Source organism: Homarus americanus, unplaced genomic scaffold, assembly GCF_018991925.1.
Source record: "Homarus americanus isolate GMGI-L3 unplaced genomic scaffold, GMGI_Hamer_2.0 scaffold55640, whole genome shotgun sequence".
Classification (NCBI taxonomy): Eukaryota; Metazoa; Arthropoda; class Malacostraca; order Decapoda; family Nephropidae; genus Homarus; species Homarus americanus.
In genome coordinates, this window is record NW_024713650.1 from 439,616 (window position 1) to 457,036 (window position 17,421).

General features: G+C 41.4%; 1 protein-coding gene across 1 annotated transcript in view; it reads left to right on the forward strand.

Moving 5' to 3' along the window:
• LOC121874250 (glutamate receptor ionotropic, NMDA 2A-like) overlaps positions 1-17,421 on the forward strand; it is a 71,829-nt gene that overhangs the window by 16,146 nt on the left and 38,262 nt on the right. The window contains 3 exon segments of the mRNA XM_042378343.1: positions 9,007-9,116; positions 13,417-13,529; positions 17,251-17,374. Coding sequence (XP_042234277.1) covers positions 9,007-9,116; positions 13,417-13,529; positions 17,251-17,374 — 347 coding nt within the window.

Sequence of the window (17,421 nt, forward strand, 5' to 3'; positions counted from 1 at the left end):
GAGTCTTTTGTCTGTGTGTGTGTGTGTGTGTGTGTGTGTGTGTGTGTGTGTGTGTGTGTGTGTGTGTGTGTGATTCGACAACAAGCGTTTAGGGTAATTTGATATAAAACTCAACAGAAAACGGGAATAAACAACACAAGGGGAGACTAGACTAGATGTTCTGAGTGATGTGTATTGTAAACCTTTGGGACAATCATCTCTTTATTGTCATTACATTATACATAACCCTACAACATACACCATACACAACATACACCATAAAACATACACCATACAAACATACACCATAAAACATACAATTATACACAACATACACCATAAAACATACACCATAAAACATACACCATACACAACATACACCATACACAACAAACAACATACACAACATACACCATACACAACATACACCATAAAACATACACCATACACAACATACACCATAAAACATACATCATACACAACATACACCATACACAAACATACACCATACACAACATACACCATACACAAATATACACCATACACAACATACATCATACACAACATACACACCATACACAACATACACCATAAACATACATCATACACAACATACACCATACACAACATACACATACACAACATACCATACACAACATACACCATACACAACATACATCATACACAAAATACACCATACACAACATACACCATAAAACATACATCATACACAACATACACTATACACAACATACACCATACACAACATACACCATACACAACATACAACATACACAACATACACCATACACAAATATACACCATACACAACATACAACATACACACATACACCATACACAACATACACCATAAAACATACACCATAAAACATACACCATAAAACATACACCATACACAACATACACCATACACAACATACAACATACACAACATACACCATACACAACATACACCATATACAACATACACCATACACAACATGCACCATAAAACATACACCATACACAACATACACCATAAAACATACACCATAAAACATACACCATACACAACATACACCATATACAACATACACCATACACAACATATACCATAAAACATACACCATAAAACATACACCATACACAACATACACCATACACAACATATAACCATACACAACATACACCATAAAACATACATCATACACAACATACACCATACACAACATACACTATACACAACATACACCATACACAATATACACCATACACAACATAATAATTATACACAACATAATAATTATAATAATAACATAATAATTATACGCAACATAATAATTATACACAATATACAATTATACACAACATACACTATAAAACATACATCATAATAATAACATAATTATACAATAAATATACACTATACACACACAAATATACACAACATACACCATAATAATAACATAACAACATACATATATACACTATACACAACACATACAATTCACACACAACATACACTATACACAACATACACTATACACAACATACAAATATACACAACATACAACATATACACAACATACAATTATACACAACATACACTATAAAACATACACCATATACAACATACACCATAAAACACATCATACACAACATACACCATACACAACATACAATTATAAACATACATCATACACAACATACAATTATACACAACATACACCATACACAACATACACCTTATACACAACATACACCATACACAACATACACCATACACAACATACAACATACACAACATACACCATACACAACATACAACATACACAACATACACCATACACAACATACAACATACACAACATACACCATACACAACATACAACATACACAACATACACCATACACAACATACACCATACACAACATACAACATACACAACATACACCATACACAACATACAACATACACAACATACACCATACACAACATACACCATACACAACATACAACATGCACAACATACAACATACATCATACGGTATATGTATATAGTATGCATCTCACATCTTATTAAATTCATAATTAGTTTTAAATTTTTCTATTAGTGAAAAAGTTTAAAGGTGAAGGAAGAGGAGGAGGAGGAGGAGGAGAGAGGTGAAGGAAAGGAAGGAGGAAGAGGAGAGGAAGGGAAAAGGAAGGAGGGAAGAGAGGAGGGGAAGGAGAGGAGGAGGAGGAGGAGAGGGGTGAAGGAAAGGAAGGAGGAAGAGGAGAGAGGGAAGGAAAGGAAGGAGGAGGAAGAGGAGAGGAGGAGAGGAGGGGTGAAGGAAAGGGGAAGGAGGAAGAGGAGAGGGAAGGAGAGGAGGAGGAGGAGGAGAGGTGAAGAAAGGAAGGAGGGAAGAGGAGAGGAAGGAAGAGGAGGAGGAGGAGGAGGAGAGAGGTGAAGGAAAGGAAGGAGGAAGAGGAGAGGAAGGAGAGGAGGAGGGGTTGACGTTGGAGAGGGAAGAGGAAGAGGCGAAAGAGGAATTAGAAAGCGTAGGAGGAGAAGGAGGAGAAAATAGAGGGTAGTGGTATTAATAAATAGGAAGGATGAGCGATTGGTGATAGAGAAAGAGGAGAAGAAGAGGAGACGGAGGAGGAGAATTTAGAGAAGAAGGAAGAAGGAAGAAGGAGGGGGAGGAGGAGGAGACAAATCACACCACCTCATCATTCGGTACTTTAATTAAAATGTTCCGTGATGATGAAAGTTGAAGTATTTATCACTTATCTCTCTCTCTCTCTCTCAGATGAAGGTGTTACAATTGACATGACAAACACACAAACAATGACGTGAGTTGACATGACACATCAGGTGAATTAAGCTGGAGGTCCTAATCTTCAGGTAACCAGACCTCATTAATGACGAAGGCTCATTTAGTGTTCAGGTAGAGTCGTTTGGCCAGTCATGTCGTTTCCTGTTGATGGCACCCACGCTTGTTATCCTAGGCACTGTGGGTTCGAATCCTAGGCACTGTGGGTTTGAATCCTAGGCACTGTGGGTCCGAATCCGAGACGCACAGTAGTATCGTTTGGGCAGGCGAGATATAAACTTCAATTAGCATGACCAAACAGAGCGTCAGTGTATTCAGTATACTATTTGTATGTCGTGTACTGTATATTGGACACGGTGTATAAAGGTCTCTAGTACTCTCTGCTACTACGTTACATGTCACATATGTTTTTAATCGGCTTAAAAATGGCGATATGGAACAATCCTTTTATTTATACCAAGGGGTTGAATACGCTCGGGGATATATTCCGTGTTCGAGTTCCGGTGACACACACGAGGTCCTGCTTATCCCGCTGTCATGGCTGTTATTAAAGTGTGTACCGGTACCTATATGTGTACCTGTACCTATTGCCCCTACAGTGTTACAGATAAGAGGGAGTGAAGGTGATAAGGTACAGTTACCTCATACGCCCGCCACCCTTAGTATATGAGGATCACTGCCGGCGGCCGTCCCAAATTATCGTACCGCACAGACGCACTAAGGAGCAACCTCTCTCTCTCTTAAAAGATGGTGGAAGCGGAATAAGGAAATGAAAAAGACTTAATAAAAAAAATATAAATAAAAAAGTTAATATGACTTGTGAGGGCGTGTCAAGGACGAGGCGTGAAGAGGAAAAAATGTCCACAGGCGCCCCAGGGACCCAAGACATCAAAGTTAGACACAAATTGGCTGTCAGACGAACATGAAGACGCCATCGAGGGTCTAGGGTGCGACAGGAGTGTAGGAGATTATCATATGACGTAGTTACCCCCTCCACCCTCACTGATGTTTTCTTTAATTGCATTTAGACTTAATTATTCATTATTTTTTTAATAGGAAATAAATAGAATATTGATTGATTATTTAATGTCTCTGAGCTGGATGTTTGTGGTGCGGTGGGCGAGTGGATACAGTGTTCGTCTCTTGTTCTAATAGGGGCCCTGGTTCTATCCCCCTTCCCCCTCAGAGGAAAATAAATCGCTATCTTATTTTACAGCTGGGGAAGTGAAGGCTGTTGATTGCAGTGCCGGCCATATTGATTCCTTGTTTACCGGAGACTCAGTACACAGTGTGCTAGGTCCACACTGCCTGTCGTGTGTGTGAGAAAGTAGTGGTGGAAAATTAACGTAGGAACCTTTGAGAATATATCTGTGTGTCTGTCATCCGTGTGTCTGTCATCCGTGTGTCTGTCATCCGTGTGTCTGTCATCCGTGTGTCTGTCATCCGTGTGTCTGTCATCCGTGTGTCTGTCATCCGTGTGTCTGTCATCTGTGTGTCTGTCATCCGTGTGTCTGTCATCCGTGTGTCTGTCATCCGTGTGTCTGTCATCCGTGTGTCTGTCATCCGTGTGTCTGTCATCCGTGTGTCTGTCATCCGTGTCTGTAAATAAGAACCTAAATAAGTGAATCAGGAACCATTTATACTTTTTGGGCACAAGTGATCAAAATCTAATTCAAACCTAATGGGCCCCAGTCTCAATGGGCCCCAGTCTTAATGGGCCCCAGTCTTAATGGGCCCCAGTCCTAATGGCCCCAGTCTTAATGGGCCCCAGTCCTAATGGCCCCCAGTCCTAATGGGTCTCAAACGGAATCTAGCCTAACACTAATCTAACCTAACACTAATCTAACCTACCCTAACATAACCTAACACTAATCTAACCTACCCTAACATAACCTAACACTAATCTAACCTAACACTAACCTAACCTACCCTAACCTAACCTACCCTAACCTAACCTACCCTAACATAACCACACCCAGGTAGTGTTAAGTCGTTTAATCATCAGGTCATATAAACTGGGACTAATATTACCATAATGCAATACATATATACTGTATTATGACTCAGTTAATTACGGTCATACACACCTGCACATCTACAGGTAAGGGATACAGGTAATGTGTTTGGTTGAGGTCTTGGGGGAACTCTGGCCGCTGTGTCTTGAATAAATTGCGTCAGAGATCACGACAGGAGGGAAGGTATAAGTGCTTTAACACACACACACACACACACATGTCAACAACAACAAGAGGGTTCTGATCCTATTAACAGTCGACTGGGGGACACGCCAACCACACGCTTCAGTATTCAAGCTCACGAGACAAACTGAAATCAAAGCCGTGTTGTGAGGGCCCGGTAAGACAATGCCTGGTCGGTAGTGGTGGGGAGGCGGTGTGGTACTGTACATCAAACGTCAAAAAACTTATATATCTAAGTTGAGTTGAGACTTGTACAACCGACCCTCTCTACACTGTGTATGCTCTCCGTTGTTCATTTGTTTTGCTTGTGTACACTCGCTCAAGGGGGAGTGTTTTACACGTGCTCAAGTTATTTCCCTTTTATTTATAGTTGAAATGTAGACTAAATATCTTCACAGTTATACATACTAAGTTATATAATGGGGAATATAATCGTAAATTACTGAAATGTGCTTAGATCAATTTTATGAATAATTTATGTAGTCTTTGTTTACATTCTCATTCACGTAGAGTTGCCACGTTAAAGTACTCAGGGTTAAACTATCACCAAATTTTATTCCCCTTTCATGTTTTTTATCCATTTTTCTATCCGCCTCCTATCCGCTCTGCCACTTGTGTATATATTCAACACAGTTCGCGTCCCCAAGCTCAAAGTTTGGGCTAAAAAGTTCCCCCAAAAAAGCCTTACACTCTCCGGTACTGATTCTTAAAGATGCTCACCTTAAAATGTTTATCCTCAAGTGGTGACGTGAGACTCCGTGTTGGCTGCGGGGCACTAACATGATGGCTAGTATGGCATCGATATTACTGAGACTGCTGGTAAGAGTATGAGAGAGAGAGAGAGAGAGAGAGAGAGAGAGAGGCAGCGTATGAGCTATTAACAGATGTGTCTGTCTTGGGTGAAAGGAGATAACAAGGAAGAAGGGTGTTAACAATAAAGGGTGATAACAAGAGATAATGGTGATAACAACAAGGGTGATAACAACAAGGGTGATAACAACAAGGGTGATAACAACAAGGGTGATAACAAGGATATAGACTCATTTAGGTGTATCCCCCACCTGGACCTTCGCCTTAATTACCTGAACCAACCTCAAAGTGCTCAGGTCTGGCTAATTATAACCCTGTAGTATATCATCCCCAGGCGTCTATATAATTCATGTAACATAATCTTTCATGCTTATAGGGGTGTGTTGGGTGTGTTGGGGTGTGTTGGGTGTGTTTGTGGGGGTGTAGGGTGTGTTGGGGTGTTGTGTTGGTGTTTGTGGGGGTGTAGGGTGTGTTGTGTGTGTTAGGTGTTGTGGGTGAGGTGTGTTGGGGTGTGGATGTGTGTTGGGTGTGTGGGTGTAGGGTGTGTTGAGTGTGTGTTGGGGGTGTTTGTGTGGGTGTAGGGTGTGTTGGGGTGTGTTGAGTGTGTGTTGGGGGTGTAGGGTGTGTGTGTATGTGTGTGTGTGTGTGTGTGTATGTGGGGTGTATGTTTGTAAGTGATAGGTATGTGTGTATATCTCTCTGTATAAGTAAGGTGTGTTATGAGTGTATTAACTAACCTAAGTGTGTTATTGACCGTAAGTGCATGAGATAATGAGTGTGTATTAGTGATCATAGACGAATAGTAAGACGTATTACAAATTACTTCACGTCATTATCACTCAAAGGATAAAATAATAATCTCAATTTTTCTCATAATTCTCAAAGTCAATATCCCACTTTTATATTCGTTTTTCTCCCAATTTTAGAGATATCGTTTATTTTTCTACCAGTTTTAGCGATATCGTTCATTTTTCTACCAGTTTTAGCGATATCGTTCATTTTTCTACCAGTTTTAGCGATATCGTTCAGTTTTCTCCCAATTTTAGCGATATCGTTTATTTTTCTACCAGTTTTAGCGATATCGTTCATTTTTCTACCAGTTTTAGCGATATCGTTCATTTTTCTACCAGTTTTAGCGATATCGTTCATTTTTCTCCCAATTTTAGCTATATCGTTCATTTTTCACCCAATTTAAGAGATATCGTTCAGTTTTTCTCCCAATTTTAGCGGTATCGTTCATTTTTCTCCCAACTTTAGCGATATCGTTCATTTTTAACCCAGATGTCATTAATATCGACGTTCCTTTGTCATTAATTACGTTCAGGCGGTGAATTTGGTGAGTTATTATGATTTTACGATGATCAATGTCCTTAAGGGGATGTACCGTGTTCCGTGGCCTGTTTAAGGTGTTCCGTGGGCTGTCTAAAATGTTCCGGGGGCTGTCTAAAATGATCTGTGGCTTGAAATATTCCATGGCCTATTTAAAGTGTTCCATGGTCTGTCTAAGATGCTCCATAGCCTGTCTAAACTGTTCCATGGCCTGTCTAAGGTGTTCCTTGGCTTGTCTAAGGTGTTCCATGACCTATCTAAAGTGATCCATGGCCTGTCGTCAATTTAAAGGGTTAATCAGTACACCTGTCATTAACACCTGTCCTATATTTAAAGGATCCTAAAATATTCGTCAAATTCTCACCGGGAAACGAAATTAACTTTTATATTGTAAATTTATTAATGCTATATTGATACACTTCAAAAAAACGCGAATTGAAATAAAACATATTTATTTAAATACGGTAGGATATATCGACATAAATACGGGTTGGTTATATCGAACTAATTACGAAATACGAGTTTGTTATATAAAGCTGATTTAGCCGTGCATGTTTCAGGATGATTTAAGCTGGAAATTCAAGTGCAAGAGTTGGCCCCCCACATCTGACTGCCCCCCATCTGACCTGCCCCCATCTGACCGCCCCCCATCTGACCTTCCATCTGACCGCCCCCATCTGACTGCCTCCCCATCTGACCGCCCCATCTGACCGCCCCCATCTGACTGCATCTGGCCCATCTGACGCCCCCCATCTGACCCCTATCTGACATTGCCCTCATCTGACTGCCCTCTCATCTGAATGCCCCCCATCTGATCTGACCGTTCCCCCCATCTGACTGCCCATCTGACCGACCGCCCCCTCCTGATGAATCACTATGTTTACAAACACTGTTAGTTCGTAGCTCAAGGATCAATGTGACTCTCATTGTACAAGTGTTCTTCTGGCTTTGTTAAGTGTTTTCTCTGAGGAAATTTATTTTTAATCCAATTTGCATCATGTCGAGAGGGATAATAAGATTTCCATGTCATTTTGTTGGTTTGTAAATGACCGTTGTTGTTAAATTTTAAAAAGGGCGAGAAAATACCATCCTTGGGTTTGGTATTCTGTGTATATAATTTTCCGGGTAGATTCATGTGTTGATTTTTTTAGTAATGGTTGACTTTAATGTTCTCAGTTAGAAAAGAAATGCCGGGTAGTTCTGAGGCCAGATATGTGTGTGTGTGTGTGTGTGTGTGTGTGTGTGTGTGTGTGTGTGTGTGTGTGTGTGTGTGTGTGTGTGTGTGTGTGTGTGTGTGTTGTGTGCTTAGGAATGTACGACATATTTGGGTGGAAATAAAATTCTAACATGGTTCACGTTTCTCCTTTCACAATGGGCAGTGTTAAAAGAAAACCACGGACAGCATTGTTAAATTGTTTATGCTTGATTACTTGTTGTTTATTGAAAGCAGACAACACGAGTCAACCAATTTGTAAACAATGTATTTTTTTCCTGTTAATTAATAAACAAAAAGTTATCGTAGAGCAGTTCATTGTTATTCATTGTTGTCGTTGTTGTTGTTGCTGTTGTTGTTGTTGGAACTTACATGCTATACATTACGAATGGTTCGGTTAGGTTTGGGTCTATTAAGACTATGTTAAGTTAAGTTTATCCATTTTTTATATATATTAGATGCATAATTAATCTAATTTACCTATTTTAACTATTGATTTTCCTACCCAAATGAGAACCAACTTTGTACCTTTTCAATTTTTCCCCAATTACATATCACGTTTTTCCTATTTTCACTATTTTTTCAAGGATACTCTCTCTCTCTCTCTCTCTCTCTCTCTCTCTCTCTCTCTCAGCTAAACACCTCACCTCTCCCCTACAGAACCCTTCGACACGGCCTCCTGGATGTTGGTGGCGTTTGTGGCCATCCAAGTTGCTGCTCTCACGGTCTTCCTCTTCGAGTGGCTGAGTCCTGGAGGATACAATATGAAGGTTAGTTCCATATCCTGCGAGTCCTTTGTTATATCCTGCGATTCCTTTGTCGTATCCTTCGAGTCCTTTGTTATATCCTGCGATTCCTTTGTTATATCGTACAAGTCCTTTAAGTCCTGCAGGTGAATCCTATACTTTATGGGTCATTGTGGTGTCAGGACTTAAGTAGAAATTATTGTTTGTAATTTTTTTTAACTAATTTAATGTTTGTTGATAATTAGGTAATGGAATGAGTGTGTGTGTGTGTGTGTGTGTGTGTGTGTGCGTGTGTGTCTGGACGGGTTTGTGTACGTTTTCGTGATTAAGTTTTAACTATTTTTTTTCATTTTTACGAAATTTAAAAGCAATAATTTAAAATATAGACAACATATATTTTTGTCCAACACTCTTAGAAAAAAAATATCCCGTGTTTACATTAATTAACCGAACTACCAAAAAATCAAGAGTTTTAGCATAAGACATCTTTCATAAGAGTGTTGGCACTGTGAGGTGAAGAGGTGCCAGACGTAACATAAACACAGAACTGCGCATGCGTCGACCCGGGAGTCAGGGACCGTGAATGTAAACAAACCAAATGTGAGCGAACCACTTGTGAAAAAAAAAACTTATGGAAATAAAAACTGTTGACTCAGCTGGTTTACTACGGGAACATTTCTCCATTTTAAAGAATATTATTTTGTCCTCAACTTCCACATTAAAGCTCTTTTTTGTCGTTTCTTTTTAGATAACTTAAAAAAATAGTGTGCTGGTTTCATCACACTTAACTTACTTTCTCGACTTGACGCCTGTAGATAAGAATGGAGGGCTGCTGCTCGCTGTTGGGTGAGGCGGTGGGGATTAAGGGTTAAGGGCCTAGGACAATCGTTTCCAATCACTACTATCGGGGTCTAGTCCACGGCCACTCACTCGTCCAATCATCAATCACACGCAGTCACCGATCACGATCCTCCCTGCACCCTGATCAAACAACGCCAAACTACGGCAGATAACACCAATTAATAACCTTCTGTGAGGGTGAGGGGGTGAGGATGAGGGTGAGGGTGAGGGTGAGGGGGGTGGGGGGATGGTGATTTGGTGGCAAGAAGAGTAAGGAGAGAAGAAGACATTTACTCCTCCTCCTCCTCCTCCTCCTCCTCCCTCCTCCTCCTCCCCCCCTCCTCCCTCCCTCCCTCCTCCTCCCTCCTCTACCCTCAGTTCTTAAGGACCCACAAGAGGCCATTACCTGGACTTGTTTATTTAGAGATGGGAATAAACAAAGGGCGTCTCTCTCAGTTAAATTTTCAGTTAAAGAATTTTATATATCTTTCAAAACTTGTAGTTATGGTTTTAACATGTGTAGCAGTAGTAGTAGTAGTTGTTGTAGTAGTAGTAGTAGTAGTAGTAGTAGTAGTAGTAGTTGTTGTTGTAGTAGTAGTAGTAGTAGTAGTAGTAGTAGTAGTACTGTTTGTTGTGGTACTTTGCCAGACGTAAGATCAACCCCCAGAGTTGTTAATCAAAGTTATCTCAATTTAGATATAACTTTACTCTACCGTCAACATCTCTGCATTACAACGTCAACTCCCCAGCCAGTTCTATCTTGCATTAATCATTTAGGAAAGAAAAACACTCAATTCTTTCCACGCGGTACAAACTTTTTTCCCGGGCAATAAATAATATAACTGGAGCGAGATAAATTTCCTTGAGAGAAAATAAAAAGTAATAAAAGGTTAAGGTATTCGTTCAGTGATGACGTCATGTGTAGTAAAGAAAAATAGTCAAGATTAAAAGAAAACAGAATTTAAACTCCAGCTGCCGATAAAAATGAGTTATGATCTTTTAAATATATATATATATATATATACTGTAGACTGGTGAATATATCTCGACACACGCACACACACACACACACACACACACACACACACACTGGGTCTTGGTCCAAGTTCACAAGAGTTAATTTATACACTGGAAAACGTGTAAGAAAACGTCACACAAGTTCAGCATAGGCCACATAGGGTCAGCATAGGTCACACAGGATCAGCATCGGTCACATAAGGTCAGCATACCTTATAAACCGTAAAGGAATATATTGTTATAGTTGAGACAGACTGACCACATACCACCATTGTTTACACGACACGGCTACGTTCTTCACACAGGTCAGGGCTCAAGACAGCTCTTCTCAAGCTGTACAATATCTTAAGCTGTTATATTGTATTACTTTTTAAACAAACTTAGGACAGTACGTTAGGTCGCGGTAAAGGAATGTCTCTCCTAAGGACTGCGGGTTGTGTTGTCTTATTACTTATCACTGTTGATATACCTGATCATTGTCTCTCTAACTGTAGTGTCTCTGTACATTGTTTATATACCTGTAGTGTCTCTGTACATGCTCAAACAGTGTAAATTTACATGACGAATCCATTGTATAAATATCTATCTGTCTATCTATCTATCTATCTATCTATCTATATCTATCTGTCTATCTATCTATCTATCTATATCTATCTGTCTATCTAGCTATCTATCTATCTGTCTATTTATCGATCTACCAATATCTGTCTGTCTTTATCCGTGACACAGACGGAGGACAAAATTGTGAAATAAACGTGGGTGTCTAATCTTCAGGTGAAATAAACTATCGTGTGTAATTTTTCCAGCACTTCTCCCCACACACAGAGGCAGGAGCGAGGTGAGGCAGGGAGCAGCTGTCCTCTCTCTCTCGTAATACAATAAGAACGACGTCTTTCATAACCCACCAACTTAGCATCAGCTTTGGCACTGTTAAAGAAAAAAGATCGATGTCGCTTTTAAGTTACAAACTGTGCTGGGGATTTAACAGAAAGAATGGCGCTCTGAACCATGTCAAAACTTCCCTCGTTAATTTTAGCTCAAACAACGATATCGCCTAAAGCTTCACCCCACCCCTCTCCTCTCTCTCTCTCCCCACCCCTCTCCCCTCCCAATCTCCTTCTCCCTCTCTCTCTCTCTCTCCCCACCCCTCCCTCCCCCACAACCCTCCCCCTCCCTCTCTCTCTCCCCACCCCTCTCCCTCCCCCACCCGCCCTCCCCTCCCTCCCCACCCTCTCCCCTCCCGCACCCTCCCTCCTCTCTCTCTCTCTCTCTCCCCACCCCTCTCCCTCCCCACCCTCTCTCCCTCCTCCTCTCTCCCCACCCCTCCTCCCCACCCCTCCTCCCCTCCTCTCCCACCCTCCTCCCACCCCCTCTCCCTACCCTCCCAGCAACATAGATTAGTTTATTTTATCACTGCTTCCTTTGTCACCGCAGACGCTGTCGTCTTGAGAGTTAAGCATCATGAAGTGTGTTATTGCGTTATGTTTATCCCTCTTAGCTGTTGATAAAGGAACAACATCTAAATAGTCTCACTTAAACAAAGACACAAATACGACAGTCAAAATGGCGTATAAAGTACAGTAAGACTCTTTATTTTCGTACTATTGACAGAGAACCATTGCCGATAGTATTTACGAATGCACTTTGTTGTACACTTGATGGCCTCTTCGTATTTTCTCTCATTGCCGTGTGATCGTATACAATAAATCGTAAAATCTCCACTAGTTCTCGTTCTAGTATAGTTTCCAGGATACACATTTAGGTACATTAAATTTTCTGTGTCGTATGTATTTTTGGCTCGCGAGTATGTCTCCCAGTTGGGTCCCTGTACCACTGAATATTTGACGAACCCGGTGCCAGACGTATGACGCCTCCAGCCTCACAGGCACCAGACACCAAAACACAGACGAATTGCCGGCGCTGCTGTTGTAATATAAGAGTAGGAGAACAGGAAGGGTGGGAGAGAGAACGAGAGATAAGAGATAAAAAAGAATAACAGCTAGATAGGAGAGAGACGGAAGAAGAGCAAGGTTGAGTGTGTGTGTGTGTGTGTTTGAGTTTTATGTTGTACACGGGTTATACTTGTTATGTAAGTCTTCATAAAATCAGAACCAGACATACACAGTTTTTGTATACAACGTACAACCTTCTATGTGTGTGTGTGTGTGTGTGTGTGTGTGTGTCTGTCTTTAACCCTTTCCTAACACCCAATTAATAACCGTGTCTCGCCCCCAATGACTTTATCACCCTTCTTTAACACCCTAACACTTCTTAACACCCCCTAACACCCCTTTAATAATTTTAACACCTTAACACTTACCAATTTAACATTCAACAACACTTCTAACAACACTGCAACACTTCTAACATCAATAACACTTCTAACAACACTCCTGCACACTTCTAACAACACTCCCCTAACAACACTTTAACAACACCCCCTAACATAAGTGTGTCTTCCCCCTAGGTGGCGCCCCCTCGTGACCACAAGTTCTCACTACTAAGGACTTACTGGCTGGTATGGGCGGTGCTCTTCCAGGCAGCTGTACACGTCGACTGTCCCAAGGGATTCACTGCCAGGTATGTTCACCACTCCCAAGTTCATCTCTACTGTCGATAGGTCATTCATTACTACTACTACTACTATTAATACTGATGAATATGTCTATATAGAGAGAGATCTACATAGAGTGAGGGAGTCATATTTACAGAGGAATAGACGACTAAACAATACCGTGATAGAGTAAAACAGAAACTATAAACACGAGAGAAAAAACCAATGACAATCGAAGGTAATGGTGCTTGAGGACAACAACACGTGAGGAAAATACAATAAAGAACAAGAAAAACGATTAGGAAGAGTTGTCGAAAAAGTTAGGAAAAATTAATTAAGAAAATGGTAAAAATAACGACGAAGAAATAATGCAGAACTGCTTTCACGTCGAACAGAAAATCAATCAGTTAAGGTGGTTCAGTTAAGGTGGTTCAGTTAAGGTGGTTCAGTTAAGGTGGTTCAGTTAAGGTGGTTCAGTTAAGGTGGTTCAGTTAAGGTGGTTCAGTTAAGGTGGTTTAGTTAAGGTGGTATTGACATTTTGAGTGATCGGTTAGAGCACAAAACCGCTACAGTTGGTCAGAAAGAACTGGGAAGACCGAGAAGGAGGTGGAAGGCTTGGGAGGAGGAAAAGGAGGGGGGGGGGTTGCTTGGTGAGGGTGTGACGTGACAAGGTGGATGAGTTGGTGGTGCGTGGATAGATAGTGGATGGATAGATGGATAGATTGATGAAGAGTGATAGATGATGTATGAAGAGACAGGGATAAAACACGTGTGTGTATGTGTGTGTGTGGGTGTGTGTGTCTGTGTGTGTGTGTGTGTGTGTGTGTGTCATGAGTTACGCAACCTAGTAGCTCCGCCGTCTTGGTAGCTCCAGCCAGCCGTGACAGATTGTATTAGCTCCGCCTGGCATCCTGCTTCAGCCAATCCCGTTCAATGTGGGGACCGGTGGCACTCAGTCTCCATAAATATCGCCCCTCTTACTCCCTCTTACTTCCTCTTACTCTCACCTTACTTAAATTTACAGCCGAGTGAAGAAGTATTTGTAATCTAGATCCCCACTCGTCCTCTTACTGCTGCGGACCAATGAACGTTCAGCTTTTTTGATTCCCTGTTTTTCTATTGGTTTACGGTCTTAATTTCCCAAGAGCCACTTAGTGAGCCGCGTCTTCCTTCAGTATAAATATCACAGTTCACGACGCCATTTTATGCATTGTTTTTGTCCTTGTCCCGCCATCTTGATGTTCTCGTCCAATCAGAATTTAGTTCCATATTATTGTTTTCATTATTTGTATGTCATCAACCAATTAGAACACAGTTTCATGCAGTTAGCTCCGCCTCCTCTGTACCGTCAACCAGTTAGAGCTCAACGTCACTTCACTTCATTGAATCCGCGTCATTGTACCATCAGCCAATTAGAGATCATGTTTATATCGAAATCTCCACCCCCTTTGTACCATAATCCAATCACAAACTCCTGTCAAATTGTACTATTAACCAATTAAAATTTAGTTTGATGTTACGCCTCCCCAACAGTACCCTCATCCAATTAGAATCCAATTTCACATTTTACCTCCATCTTATTGGTTAATTCAGCGCCCCCCCCCCCCCAAAAAAAAATAAATTGACCTGAGACTCATACCATAACCTCACCTCAGCCAGTAATAATTCAGCATCTTAACACTTCTAAGTTGTGATTGGCAGACCGTCAAAAACCCTAGCGTGACTTTGATGGCCTTCAAGATATTTACAAGATTGCCACCAAGCTCAGCCATCAACAGGTTGTGTGAGGCTTGAGTGTGTGTGTGTGGGGGGGTAGAGCCTCAGGCTACAATAAACACACACACACACACACACACACACACACACACACACACACACACACACACACACACACACACACACACACACACACACACACACACACACACACACACACACACACACTGTGTTCTATGTATCGGCAGGAATATTGTTGAAAATCTACAGTCTTTACCACCCACGTTTCACTACCTATAGTAACTTATCTTCAAACACACACACACACACACACACACACACACACACACACACACACACTACCACCAATCTTCTATGTATCGGCGAATATTGTTGAGAAAGTCTAGTCTTTTACCCCACGTTTCACTACTATAGTAGCTTATCTTCAAACACACACACACACACACACACACACACACACACACACACACACACACACACACACACACACACACACACACACACACACACACACACACACACACACACACACATAGCCATAATTTTCTTGAGCTATGTCAATAAATCAACTCAATGGAGAGGCAATTGACGCATCATTTACCCCAGAGACCAACCACCTTCACTGTCCTGTACTGTGGCTGCCGTGTGGACCTCTCTCTCTCTCTCTCTCTCTCTCTCTCTCTCCTCTCTCTCTCTCTCTCTCTCTCTCTCTCTCTACCCTCTCTCTCTCTCTCTCCTCTCTCTCTCTCTCTCTCTCTCATACAGCCTGGTGCTTGCAGCATCCTCTCCCTCTCTCCTCCCCCTCCCTATACTGAATAACTGAAAATACGTTTTTCTTTATTTATTATGTAACTTTTGACCCATTAAATGAGATCTTGGAACAGTAAATCAAACTGGTTTTTTTTTCTACTTTTAAAACCAATTAGCTCAGAGTCAAAGATACGATGTTCATTTGTTATTTTCCTCCGACGAGAAGAAATATAAACGCCGGAATATTATGTTTGTTTTAGTTTTTGTTACTCTCTTGGTGACTTATAGATGGCGCTGTCCGTCTTGATGGTTATAGTGTAGTGTGGAGCCCGTGTAGGAGAACAGGCCTGGGACGCGATAAACAAAACACAACAATCTTAGATAATCTAGGAAAAACATGCATAGAGCTATATAACGCAGCTAAAACCAATTGTATTCCTGATTGTGTTGATTTACTCGGGTGTGTTTCACAGCTATTTTGCAGAAAGTATTACCTGGTAACTTGGTACACTCACTTTGTAGTTGAGATATCCTTTGTGGCTGTGAGGGTCTAGGTGAACTGAGTAGGGGGCTGTGAGGGTCTAGGTGAACTGAGTAGGGGGCTGTGAGGGTCTAGGTGAACACAAAAGGTGACTGACACAGTGTATGGGAATCGTTGAAGCATTCTACCTGTGCTTAATGTACCGAAAATAGCTAGACTTGTCCTATTGTCTCTCTCTCTCTCTCTCTCTCTCTCTCTCTCTCTCTCTCTCTCTCTCTCTCTCTCTCTCTCTCTCTCTCTCTCTCTCTCTCTCTCTCTCTCTCTCTCTCTCTCTCTCTCTCTCTCTCTCTCTCTTAACCTTCATTAGCCCCCGCGTATGTATCAAGTCAACAGGCCGTGTATGTTGTCGACTCGGGTCTAAGTAAAACAAAGAGCCAGTTACTCTGTGTTTCAGTTGCATGATAGGAGAGGCCAGAATATATACACACAGCGAGGTGCATACAGGCGTACGTACATTCACGGAAGAACATACACGGGTGTACATACATTAAACAAAATGCATACATACACACGGGCAAAGGGGTACGTACATATATGCAGGGAGGTACATGCAAACATACATACAAATACATGCAAGAACATACATACATACATACATACATACATACATATATACATACATATATACATACATACATAGAGTACGCACACACAAGGTCAACATATGGGCCATTATACTGGCCCCTGAAGTTAATAGTTGTCCCCCTCCCCCCTCGCAGGTTCATGGCCAACATCTGGGCCATGTTCGCCGTGGTGTTCCTGGCCATCTACACCGCTAACCTGGCCGCCTTCATGATCACCAGAGAGGAATACCACGATCTGTCTGGCATCGAGGATCACCGGGTTAGTACAGTACCTCCCTTCTACGGGGTCCTACGGGTTCTATGGGG